The sequence below is a fragment of the Macaca mulatta genome, chromosome 17, assembly GCF_049350105.2.
Source record: "Macaca mulatta isolate MMU2019108-1 chromosome 17, T2T-MMU8v2.0, whole genome shotgun sequence".
NCBI classification, from domain to species: domain Eukaryota; kingdom Metazoa; phylum Chordata; class Mammalia; order Primates; family Cercopithecidae; genus Macaca; species Macaca mulatta.
In genome coordinates, this window is record NC_133422.1 from 105055366 (window position 1) to 105067661 (window position 12296).

The following is a 12296-nucleotide window of genomic DNA, read 5'->3' on the forward strand; positions in this document are numbered from 1 at the left end:
ATGGTGGTTTTCGCTGTGATAAAGCTGCTTTCTCCTCAGAGGCATGTTAGACTTGAAATTGACAATTTGGGGTCCCAAGATTGAAACAGGAATCAAAACCAGAGCCCAGGGTGGCTGTGGCCCCCGGACCACGGCGCCCACTTCCCCACACCTCCCGCTGTCGCCCTCTCCGCAGGTCCAGCCCTCTCCTGGTGGCTGCATTCGGCGCCTGCTCTCTCACCAGGCAGTGCAACCACCAAGCCTTCCAGAAGCACGGTCGCTCCACCACCACCTCCGACATGATCGCCGAGGTGGGGGCCGCCTTCCGCAAGCTCTTCGAAACCTGAGCCCACGCAGACCAGAAGGAAGCAGGCACCTCGGACGGGGGAGAGCGTGTGTGTGATGGGAAAATCCGGAGCCACGTGTGTGCTGAAGGCGCACAGTGCTTGCCAGAGTTTCAACTCGAGCATAAATTGGTTGCTGTTGAGAATTTAAGAATTTGGAATATTGCAGTTTTGGGCTAAACTTAATGCGTGGTTGGAGATGTTATGGTGACACTAAACAAAGTATTCCTGAACTCTCCTTAGCTCCGTGGTAGTAACTGAGAAGACAAATGAAGAAAATCACGTGAGAATGAAGAATTCTTTAGCAGCTCAACGTGCTAGAGAATTCTTTATTTCTCGAACGTGCTCCCAAATCAGCGAAGTTTCTACTTGTTTCTCTCTCTGCCAACGCCCTTCATTTCTCTCCTGCTTCCCTCCCCTAGTCTTTCCTCCGGCAGGGAGCCGGGCACAGGTCCCCGGGTGTCTCCGAGTCCTGACTGCACTGACTGCGTCTCCTCTGACTGGCCCATCAGAGGGCTCTTCGTTCTCCAGCTCGTCGTCTTTTCAAGTGGTGATTAGCGTGGTGGTATCTGGCTGCTGGTATTTGGTTGGCTTATTGACATCCTCCAGGGTAATCAGTGATCACTTTGTTTGGAAACCGTTTTGGAGGCACCATGGGAACAGAAGGAAACATGAGTGACGCTGACCCTTGAGTGGGTGGGCGGGGAGCTTAGATGCCTCCTCTCCCACGCTCTCCAGTGTCCATGTCTGCACAGAGGTCCCCATGACACCCACCAGCCCCAGCAGAGCAGACTTGACCGGGGACGGGCACCATGGAGGGCTGCAGCCTGGAATCTGACATGGCCCCTAGCGCTGTCTCAGGAGAAGGCTCTGGAGGACTTGGGGCATGCTGGGCCTGGTGCAGCGATGGCACTAAGGAGACCCGGGGAGAGACAGTGTCGTGGTCCTGTGTGCTTAGGAAGCAGCGCGGCCGTGTCCTCAGGGATGGTTGCGTCCAGTAAAGACAGTAGTAACTGCACTTCAGCTAATACGCTTCATGGCAGTGTCAACCTCGGGTTAGCTTCTGTTGTCTGTATGGGTGGTTTTCCTGGCGCGGCCTGACATTGACATGTTCTCTGGTCCCATGTCTTAGTGGGGCTTGGTACAGTTTTGTGCCTGACGCGTGCATTAGGGTGTTCTCTTATACTTTCTGGAACGCCTTTCACTGCAAGGGCCAAACCCTCCTGGTTCCCTTCAGAGTCTTTTTGGCCTGATGATGACTCTTGAGTGATACCCTGCGATGTAGGCACGCCCCAAATGGATTCTACTTTCTTTAAAACTAGGAACTTTGAAGATTAAAAAATAGATTGTCACTACTAACCTGACACCTAAGAAGCTTCATGTCTAATGTGAACTTTTCCAGAAAAACTGTGCTATGGACATTTTTCCTTTGGGGAATTAACATCCAGATTCTGGTAACTATTAAAAGACAGATCTGGTTAATTTAAATTGAGCGTTGTATTTTTTTCCTTAAACAGCTAAAGCTCACCTTTCAACTTTCTTAGGTGAGGATATGGTGAGCTACCAGGAGATAAAAGTATACAAGCCTGTCTGTGACTGCCCTCACTGCCAGCGCCTCCCCCCCATGATGGCTTCGATAAAGCGCCTTGAAGGATAAGCCCAGGGCAGCCCCTTCTTTCCTTAGGAAATAGGATTCAGCAGTCACAGGAACTATTTGTATGGTTTTTATGACTAAATTTTTGTTCTAAGTAAAACATCCCTTTACCTAAAGGAGAGAATGGGTTCTTTTTACGATCAGCTCATTGCTTCCCTGTTCTTTCTCAAACCCACGTATTTCATGCACTCACTCCAGCCAGACAGGCTCCCAGGAGCTTCCCTGGACCAGGAGAGCCAACGGGGAAGTGTGTGCGGGTGGGTGGGCAGCCCGTGAGGCAGTGGCCTGGCTGTGGGGGACAGAGTGCCCCAGTACTGAGCAGCTCTGTCGAGATGCCTCATTGTAAGGAGCCCTCTGGGGACTTTTTCTATGTGGGTAGCTTTACTAGGGCGATTTTCTAGGTGAGTGACTTCTGAACTGGCGTTCTTCTCTGTAGACAGGAGACCTGTGCCTCAGGTTAAACGATGAGCAAGGCTGTACCCCCAGTCACAGGTCCTGCTGCTGCCTGTGCCCGTGGGATTGAGATGCCAGTGCGACAGGGAGAGGCCTGGCCCAGGCTCTGCGAGCGGGAAGAGTGGAGAGGGTCGCCCTGCTGAGTCACTGACAGCTGTGGTGCTGGGCTTACTACAGAAAGGCGAGTGCTTAGGAGGCCACCTGCAGCCCAGGCAGCCTGCTGTGCACTGGCCACCACCTCCCGCTCAGGAATCCTGTCTGTCACACCTCGCCAGCTGGCTGTCAGCCTGGCTGCCCGGACTCCTCCGGAACCACCCTTCCCAGGCCCAGCTCGACCCGTCACTGCTGTGCTTAGACCATGACGACCCAGATGGCCTGCAGCTGTCAGGACGGCAGCGGGACTGCAGACAGGTTCTCAGCTGCACTTTTTCTATGGTGAATGTGATACTTTTGTAACCACAGAAACAAACTAAGATTGTGTTCTTGCTGGGGGAGGGGTTCCCAGAGTTAGCATGGCCTGGCGTCCCTGCTCTGCCTGACTGTGCTGCTGCGTGGCCCACCCACCTCACCCATCCCCAGCCCCTCCCTCAGGAGGAGACAGGCTGCGTCCTGCCGCCTCCCTGGGTCCCTGCTCTTCTGTTCCTGTGTTGTCTGTTCCCTGGGCACAGGGCCAGTGGGTCTCACGCACAGGCACATGTGCTGCTGGATGCTACTGAATGTTTGACACCACTTCACTCAGTCGACAGTCTGTAGCCACAGAACGCAGTGAATGTTTAGGCCTAATTACTAACAGATGCCAGAGGGACACTGTTGGTTCCCTTACTTTAATGCTGATCTAGCAGCCCCGACAGGAAGCTTTAACATAAAGCCTTTAACATAAAGCACAGGTGCGTCTTGTCGTGAGCAGGTTCATGGCTGTGCTGCATCCTCAGCCCACTGGTTTTTGGTCTTTTGTCCTTTGATCCAGCAGTTCCCACGTGGACGTTGTACTGTTTCTGTCCTGGAGAAGAAAAGTGAGGTCCAACTCTGAGCAGACACCACGTCACGTGGCACAGGGGGCTGACGAGCGTGACCAGGTTCAGGATGCCTGTTCCCTCACCGGCCTGTCCTAAAAAGCTGGCCGGGCGCTTAGAAAGGGCCCCACTGCCTCCAGCAGAAGGCCAGGAGCTGTGCAGCACCTGTAGGAGGTGGCGGGGGCTGAGCAGGACCCACGTGCCCGTGCTCAGCGTCCCCTCCAGCCAACTTGGCCCCTCCGTCACGGCCCTCCCACCTCATTTATCACAGGGATGGGTTTCTCAGAAAGAAGCATGGGCCAGGTACGGTGGCTCACACCTGTCATCCCAGCACTTTGGGAGGCTGAGGCAGGAGGATCACCTGAGGTCAGGAGTTTGAGAACAGCCTGACCAACATGGAGAAAACCCCATCTCTAAAAAACATTAGCCGGGCATGGTGGCGCACGCCTGTAGTCCCAGCTACTCGGGAGGCTGAGGCAGGAGAATCGCTTGAACCTGGGAGGCACAGGTTGCAGTGAGCCGAGTTCGTGCCATTGCACTCCAGCCTGGGTGACAAGAGTAAAACTGTCTCAAAAAAAAAGAAAAACAAGCATGGTCACGGGGGATGTCTGGGCCTCCGATGGCTCCATGTCTGTGTGATACCTGTTGATCTACCTAGCTCCTGAGGTGATGTCCCTGACCTGGGTGCAGCACTCACCTTGATGCTGATGCCATGGGCAGTCAGGTCCTGGCGCAGGGTGTCGCATGCCTCCAGCAGGGGCTGCCTCTCTAGGAGCTGCTGCCGTCGGGCCTCCCCCGTGGCCTCGGCCTTGGCCAGCGCAAACTGCCGGACCTTCTGCCGGAACCGCACCAGCTCCTCCACCACACCACGCAAGGTGGCCTCGCTGCCGTCTCCTGAAACACACTGAAGCCGGCAGGGCACGGTTACATCCCCTGGAGACTGTGGACACCCCAGGTGGTTGGGCTCTGGGCTGAGACCCACCCAGCCCTGGGCTTCCCTGATTGCCTACAGCTGGGCCTCTTTCTGGGCCTGGCAGGGCTGGGTATAGCCCGCAAGCGCTGGGCTCTGGGCAAGTCTCCACTCTCAACTCTGAGTATCTGTCATCCAAGCAAGGCTGACTGATGCTCACTTGGGAGTTAGAAGGATGGGCTGGGGGCTGCACACCACCCTGCCCTGAACACAAGTGCTCCCTGGGTTCCAGACCCCACACAAGTGTGGCCGAGGTATCAGGAGCAACCTGAGGATGAGGCTGGGGGCAGCGGCTGAGCGCTTGCAGATGTGTTTCGGCAAATGGTCTGAGAGTCACAGCCTCAGATGCTGAGGACGGGATTGGGGCGGAAGGCCTGTGCGCTGTCCTCCCACTGAGAAGGGATCCTGGGGCAGTGTGGAAGGGGCAGGTGCTGAGGACGGGATTGGGGCGGAAGGCCTGTGCGCTGTCCTCCCACTGAGAAGGGATCCTGGGGCAGTATGGAAGGGGCAGCTGTACCTGTTTGTTAAATTCATGTGTGTAAAATAAGAAACGGACAGACGGCCGGGCGCGGTGGCTCAAGCCTGTAATCCCAGCACTTTGGGAGGCCGAGACGGGCGGATCACGAGGTCAGGAGATCGAGACCATCCTGGCTAACACGGTGAAACCCCATCTCTACTAAAAAATACAAAAAACTAGCCGGGCGAAGTGGCGGGCGCCTGTGGTCCCAGCTACTCGGGAGGCTGAGGCAGGAGAATGGCGTAAACCCGGGAGGCGGAGCTTGCAGTGAGCTGAGATCCGGCTACTGCACTCCAGCCTGGGCGACAGAGCCAGACTCAGTCTCAATAAATAAATAAATAAATAAATAAACGGACAGACAACCTTATACTTTGGTGTCAAACTACTTAAGTGCATACACCCCTCAGTTAGTGCTTCCAGGATAAAAGACGATTTTTGTTATTACAAAAATATGAGCCCAGAGTGGGCCCAGACGTTAGCCCTTGTGGCCGGAGGAAGGTGAATGAGGTATCTTTGACAAGGACTAGGCAGAGCTTGGCCAGATCCCACTTTTCTTAATACAGACTCTGGAAAGCCACCCTAAAAATGAACATGTACATTGCAAAGACTTGGTCATCTCACACCAGTAGACTCTTAGGTGATTGGCAACAGACGCTGGACTGCCAGAAAGAGAAACTACCAGGTGATCAACAGGTATATAAATGAGCCAAACTTGGAAAAGACACTATCGTTCTCTGTTGAGAGCCAGCGAGACGTGTCCAGCCCAGAGCCAGGCCTCCAGCACACCTGCTCGGGCCCCAGTCCCAAGCAGCGGGACCCTGGGGTGCTGGGCAGCTGGTCTAGAGTGGCAGCCTCCGTCCAGGCAGCAGCCGCCAAGCCACACCCCAACAGAGCCAGAGCGCCTTGTGCTGAGAATTCTCCAAGGGCGTCCAGAGAATGACAGGGACGTTCAGGGATACAGCACCAGTTCCAAGGGGCCTCCTCAGCCATATACTCATAAAAAGTGATTGGGGGGGACTTCAAGAATAAGGCAGGAAACCTCAAATCCGTACTGATGCAATAATCAAGTTCCAGGTGAGCCTGGTAAGGAAGGGGGTATTTTCATAGGATCCAAGTCTCTCTGCAAAAATGCTCCAGTTACAAGGGAAGAGGAGGAATGTGGAGAAGCCTGGCAATGTCCACCTTCACTGCGCAGCCAGGGTGAGCCTCGCTGGGAAGGTGCAGGTGCAACTCGTACCTGTCAGGGGGCTTGTCCTGTCCATAGGAAGCATGCGACAGGCAAGGGGGCTCAGGCCGCCAACTTGCCCTCAAATGGGTCAGGAAGAAATGTGACCGGTGTGCCTGTGACTTCTGCACATTCTGAGAGTCTTTCAACATAAGCGTGTGTGCAGAGCTGGCGACACCGCTGCTGAGAGGGACTCATCTCTGGTTCTGCGCACGAGAGTTTGCCAACTGCAGAAGTAGAACTGCACAATTCCAATTAATAAGGATTGGCTCTGAGTGTGTTTATTTTTCCAGGAAAATAACATGTTTTTAAACAGGTAAATAAATTAGTGTGGCATCATCGTGATCTATTCCAAGTTAAAAGGGTTATTGTCCCTTTACCCTTTTAGGACAAAAATGGAGAAAATTCCAGAATTAAGCATTTAAAATAATACGACCTACCTGTTGATTGCCCAGAGAAATTCCAACAGTTTCAAAAAACTGTTCAAAGTAAGAGATGATGGCACCAAACACAGCAGGACTTCTCGGCACTCCAGGTTCCTGTAAGAGACCATGCAGCGGAATCTCCTGAAAAGCGGTCTTGATGGCAGTGGGCGAATGGAATTCAACGTCAAAAGACAAAGGCTTCAACAGGTCACCAGTCTGGCCTTTCTCCTGGCTTCTATGGAGGGAGGACACAGCTCTGGCATCGGCTACCTCACTGCAGACCATACAACTATAGGTGCATGAGGAATCTCTTGTGCCTCACTTTACCCACCAGTCATGTGGGTGGTGACTAGCCCATGAGGCTTTGCAGGTAAAGCATGACCGTGGAGTATGGCAGGCGGCGCATGGTAGGTGGAGGCTGAGTGGGCACTGGGCTGGGTTTCTCAGAAAACAAGGAAATCCTGGCATGTGGCTCACGTCAGTCACCAAGCACAGAGACCCCCACTAGCCTTAGTTCGCAGGTGCCCCAAAATTGCAAAGGTTGGGAAGGAAAAGCGCAGGCGCCAGCCTCTTTACTTGTCCCCACCCCTTGCCACAAGAGGCCCCTGTTGCCCTAGACCTGGGCCAGCCTGGTAGTGCCCGCAGTGTGCGGGCGGACGGCTGAGGAGGAGGAGCTCCCGTGCAGGAGCAGCTTGGCCGGGACCTGCCCCAGCCTGGCCTGGCTGCCTTCAGTGTGCGGCAGCCTGTTCCTGCACCCAGCTGTGACTCAAATGCCCGCTCCCCTCAGAGGTGAGCCCTACACGTCTGCAGTATTTGGACCAAAGGCACCTGGCACAGGCACATGGCACCCTGCCCCACCTGCTGATGCTCTGAAACCCAACACTGCAGGCAGCCAGGGATGGAGACCCCCACAGAGATGCCCAGCTAGCAGAGCACGTGGCCAGAGCTCACAGGTGTTTCCAGAGATGGGAGAGGCACGGATGGCCTCGGCTTCCCAGGTCATGAAAGGTCACAGGGCTCCTGACGCTGCGCCTCCCAGAGCCTGGCAGGGGAAACCCTGAGAAGTGCAGGAACCAAAGCCTGCCGCCGCCTCCACGGTCTTTGTCCCACCCCCCCAAACGCTTTCAGTGACTCTCAGGTCCAGGCTGAGACCCCGGGGTGCTTGGTGTGGTCGTCACACTGGGGTGCAGACTGCATAACAGTGCATTGGGGTAAATGGGTCTTTCCTTTAAAAGTTCCCCACAAAAGCTCTCTGGGAAAGTGCCATGGACGCAGTGGGGACATGAAATGTGTCCCCTGAGGATCACGCACACATAATTTCTTAGCTTCAGGGGCTCCCGAGAGCTTGTTCTCCAGGTGGCCCTGAGGCCTGGGAGGGTCAAGCCCCGAGCTGGGTGCCATCCTGTGTCAGCCGCAGACTCGGGTTCCACGAGTTCCTCCACAGAAGCTGCTGCGGGAGGCGAAATCAGCAGAGAGCCCGCCCAGCCGACATGAGAAAAACCCACCAGAGGACCCGACCCATGCCCCTGGCAGCGGGACCGCGAGGCCACCTGCTCGTTGAGCTACCTTCGAGGCCGCCCTGAGCTGTCTGTTCCCGTGGTGCGCAAGGCCCAGGATGGCATCAACTACCCTGGGTGTGTCAAAGTCATCTGCCAGGGCCTCCTTCACGGCGCTCCTGGTGCTGGCGAGCCTGAGGGAAGAGGAGAGGAACAGTTGCGGCAGAGGGAGCCCCACCCTCCCCAGGAGGCCCCCGTGCCAGTCCTTCCCCAGGCAGACACGCTGGGGGCTCTTAATTTGGGGACTCTGTCTAGGTCATATTCCCAGACTTGTGAGTTCCTGAGTAGCAGAAAATTACGTAACATCAACTGCAAACTGTCATGTTACCCCAGGAAAAAGTCCCAGAGCAGAGTCACCTGTGACACTTGTATTTTAACACACAAGATACACGTGGGCATTTCCATGATGGTTTTAAAAATCAATAGACACTGAGGGGAGTGGCAGGGAAGACTCAGTGGGGGATAGACAGCACGGCTGACCACTCACAAAGAGAGGTTGGGGAGGCCCGGCCCAGGGCTCCTGGATCTCCGCCTCCCGTGGCCACTGGCAGCCTGCCCTGCTGAAGCGGCAGGGGTGGGTTGTCCCCAAGACCATCTGGAAGACTCTGCACACTGGGATGAATGTGCAGCACTGCCCAGGACACCCGTGGGTGGGGAGTGGAGGCGATGCTGTGGGCCCAGTCCTGTGTGTTTCACAGCTTTTGGCTCCTCACGGTCAGGACCGGGAGGGATGAGCAGCTCTGCTCCTCGCACAGGGAATCCAAGCCCAAAGCCACTCTGAGCAGGGGGCTCAGAGCCCGAGGGCCCCAGGCACACTTCCTGCCCAGTACCCTGTCTCCCTGGGACGTCTCGGGAGCCCCTGACCCTAAACCTCCTGTCCAGCGCCCTGTCTCCTGGGGCCTCTCTGCAAAGTCCCTGACCCTAAACCTGTCCAGCGCCCTGTCTCCTGGGGCCGCTCCGCAAAGTCCCTGACCCTAAACCTCCTGTCCAGCGCCCTGTCTCCTGGGGCCGCTCCGCAAAGTCCCTGACCCTAAACCTGTCCAGCGCCCTGTCTCCTGGGGCCGCTCTTCCCCTTCAGGAGCCCACCAGCAGCGCCTAGCAGGCCGCAGGAGGGGCGCCACGCCGCGTGCTGGGCGGGTCTCTTACCTCTCCCACAGCATCACTTCTCTGACAGAACCGCAGGCCAGCTGCCCCTTCATGTAGGCACGTGCGTCCTCCAGGAAAGAGCCCAGCGCCAGGAGCTGCTGCTGGGCATGGAGCATGGCGCTGTCACTGTAGTCGATGGCTGAGGAGGAAGAGATGGTCCCTGAGGCGGTGCCCACCATGCTGTGCCCCTGCCCTCGTCCAGCAGAATCACAGTGTTCTCTGAGGGCACTGCCACCCGGGGACCACACGGAGAGCGGGACATGCGGCCCTCACTGCCCTCCAGTGACCGCGAGTCCCTAGGCCCACTGGACACAGACCACAGGGTCTGTCCCAGCTCAGTGTCACCTGCCCTAGGAGAACAAGGTGGTGGTGGAGAAATGCTCCCGGGGCTTCCAGCTGAGAGGCGCGTTTCCGCTGACGGATGGATGGAGGTGCGGATCAACAGCTGGCTCTGGATGGAGGGAGCCCCACCCTGGGGTCAGAGGCACCTCTAGGGAAGGCGCCCCCTGGAAAGTGCCCGTGTGTGATGGGACGGCCCATAGCGGGAGGGAGGAGCAGTCCCCAGACCTAGCTTTAGAGTCTGTGGGTGTTGCTTAGGCCACCTGGATGAGGGGCCAGTGTTTCTGTTTACATCTGTTCATTTCTGGTGGTTTCTAGTCTACTGCATTCTGATGAGTGAGACACAACAGGAATGAATCGCTTCACAGTGATCACACATCCTTGCGTATCAGCAGAGCCAGCCACACATTTCTAAAACCTTCTTCTCGTTTCTGTGCCTACTCTGCTTCCCAGACTGTCTGAGGCCACAGTCCGTGCTTTTGAGGAGCGCTGCTTCAAAAAGCTCTTTGAAAACCACAGGAATAAAAAGAGCCTATCTGGACACATATGCCGAAAATTACATCCTAACATGCCCACAAGTCCTGATTTCAAAACGAGAATTCCAAAGTCAGACACGGCTTCAAGCGGGAAGCAACACAGTGAAAATCTCCCCCAGGGTTGTTTAATATCTCACTTAACATTTTTCCTTTTTTTCCAAATTCACTTTCAGTTTTTGCTTTGAATAGCTTGACAGAAGAGAAAAAGCCAGAAACCCACAAAGCGATCTGACAACATTTAAAACACATGGGAGGCTGTTAGAATAAGATTACCATTAACGACACAGCACGATGGGGCATCAGAGGGGCGGGGCAGACAGATGTCCAGCACGGAGACGCCTTGTGCCTCAAAGTCAAGGACAGCTGCACTCCTCCAACAAGGATTGCTCTACAGACGGGAGACGCCTCCCCAAAGTGTCAGCACAGCACAGACGGCACGGGAATGCCACCACTGTCACCCTCCGTCTTCCCAAAGGTGAAGAAAGCATGTCTGGGAGGATCCTGAACTCCCACACCACTTGCGCAGGAAGCTCAGACAGCAAGCGACGGCCCAGCGCCTCATGGCCACCTCTGACCTCGAGGGGGTGTCGTGCCCACCGTGGGGATCCACGTCCCGCTAACCCTGTGTTCCTAGAAATCCCTCACCGGCAGATCGGTGCCTCCTGAATCCCACCCGCAATTCCCACTGGGAATGTGTTCCGGAAAGAGCTGCCCAGGCTTGAGAAAGCTGCTTTTCAGACCAAACTTCATATTCAAAGCTCGAAAGGAACTGCACACGATTAGGACAGTCATGCAAGGCGCTGCCCCTAATCCTGCCACAATCTGCGAGAAGAAGGGGGGCAGGGGCCTCTGAGGGCAAAGAGCCCCTGGGAAGGGATCCACGGGGAACAGCTTTGAAAGGACCACAGCCCCCAGCCACAAGGGGAACAAGCACGAGCCGGGGAGAAAGCTCTGCACTTGCACACGGGATTCATCCCCACCGCCTCTGCCCGTTTCCAGCAACACGGAGCCAGGCAGAAACAGTTTCTCCAGCCCATTCGCCTCCCGACTCTTCCTCTCACGGCGTGGTTGGTCTGTGTTCACTGTGTATAAGTGCACACCACACACAGATGCTGCACAAGGTCAGGTGAGCACGAGGCTGGTGACACTTCCGTCTCGGGCTGGCGCGCCTGTGAGCACAGGTCCCCTAGGCTGATGCACTGCAGTTCCACCCAGGGGACAGGTTCAGACCCCATCTCAGAAACCCTGAACTTGCAGTAGAAAGCCAACATGGTGTCGAAGCCAGGATAAAGACATGGCCCAAGGTAGCCTTTCAGTGGTCAAACATGCAGGTGTCTGTGTGCCCCACTCAAGCTGACAAGAGCCGCAGGCCGGGGAGCCTGTGCCAGGCCGTGGCCCAGGTGAGATTCTGCAGGCACAGCACAGTGAAGGGAGACGGATGGGACCAGCCCAGGGGCTCACCCAAACCCGCCAAAGCTTTGTGTGTGACATAAAGATAAAATCTATCTGGCCAGATAGACTCACCCCGTGGGGGAATGAGAATCCACTGTTTTGGCTGCATGTCCCCACCCCCATCGTCTTCATTAAAAAGGTGAAATCATCAATTGAGAGCAAGAGTGCTATGTAGGAGAACAAGAAGCGGGAGAGTGAGGTGGTGTGGCAACAGCAGTGGCCCAGGGACACGCCAGTGTCAACGGAGCAGAGGGGACACCAGAGGCCAGAAGAGCAGCAACCCTCGCTCACCAGCAAGGAACTGTCACCATCTCCAGAGGACACCGGCCCTGCTCCTGCAGCACTAGCCATACACTGGGACCTTACTGCCAGTTAGGTGGTCAAGCCAGGCAGGCAGTGCTACTGTCCCCAGCCCTCACCCGTCACCAGGGATCCAGCTCTGGATAACAACTTTTTTTTTTTTTTGAGACAGAATCTTGCTCTGTCACCCAGGCTGGAATGCAGTGGTGCTTTCTCGGCTCACTGTAACCTCCACCTCCTGGGTTCAAGTGATTCTCCTGCCTCAGCCTCCCAAGTAGCTGAGATTATAGATGCCTGCCACCAAGCCAATTTTTTGTATTTTTTTCAGATAGAGTCTTGCTCAGCCGCCCAGACTAGAGTGCAGTGGCATGATCATGGCTCACTGCA

At 55.7% G+C, this 12296-nt stretch overlaps 2 protein-coding genes and 1 long non-coding RNA gene across 49 annotated transcripts in view; 2 read left to right on the forward strand and 1 right to left on the reverse strand.

Annotated features, from left to right (window-relative positions):
• NAXD (NAD(P)HX dehydratase) overlaps positions 1 to 3314 on the forward strand; it is a 64615-nt gene extending 61301 nt beyond the window's left edge. For 7 of the 20 annotated variants that reach the window (XR_013407744.1, XR_013407747.1, XR_013407748.1 and 4 more), the window contains 2 exons: positions 176 to 1777; positions 1868 to 2093. Coding sequence is in view for 8 of the 20 variants with exons in the window: in XM_077974017.1 (XP_077830143.1) it covers positions 40 to 382 (343 nt within the window). In the remaining 12 variants the exon portion in view is untranslated. Of the gene's footprint in view, positions 1 to 39 lie in introns of all 20 variants that reach the window. The other 13 variants (XM_077974014.1, XM_028837320.2, XM_077974016.1 and 10 more) reach the window with 5 other exon arrangements.
• Positions 3241 to 12296, reverse strand: part of CARS2 (cysteinyl-tRNA synthetase 2, mitochondrial) — a 65891-nt gene continuing 56835 nt past the window's right edge. For 21 of the 28 annotated variants that reach the window (XM_077973994.1, XM_028837307.2, XM_077974000.1 and 18 more), the window contains 5 exons: positions 9283 to 9421; positions 8147 to 8270; positions 6596 to 6694; positions 4141 to 4347; positions 3241 to 3430 (listed from right to left, as the gene is read on the reverse strand). In XM_077973994.1, coding sequence (XP_077830120.1) covers positions 3359 to 3430; positions 4141 to 4347; positions 6596 to 6694; positions 8147 to 8270; positions 9283 to 9421 — 641 coding nt within the window. In that variant the 3' untranslated portion in view covers positions 3241 to 3358. Of the gene's footprint in view, positions 4348 to 6595; positions 6816 to 8146; positions 8271 to 9282; positions 9422 to 12296 lie in introns of all 28 variants that reach the window. The other 7 variants (XM_028837303.2, XM_077973993.1, XM_077973992.1 and 4 more) reach the window with 3 other exon arrangements.
• LOC144336197 (uncharacterized) lies at positions 4700 to 4964 on the forward strand. Its single transcript, XR_013407758.1, has 2 exons — positions 4700 to 4841; positions 4925 to 4964. It is a non-coding gene; the product is annotated as an uncharacterized LOC144336197 (long non-coding RNA).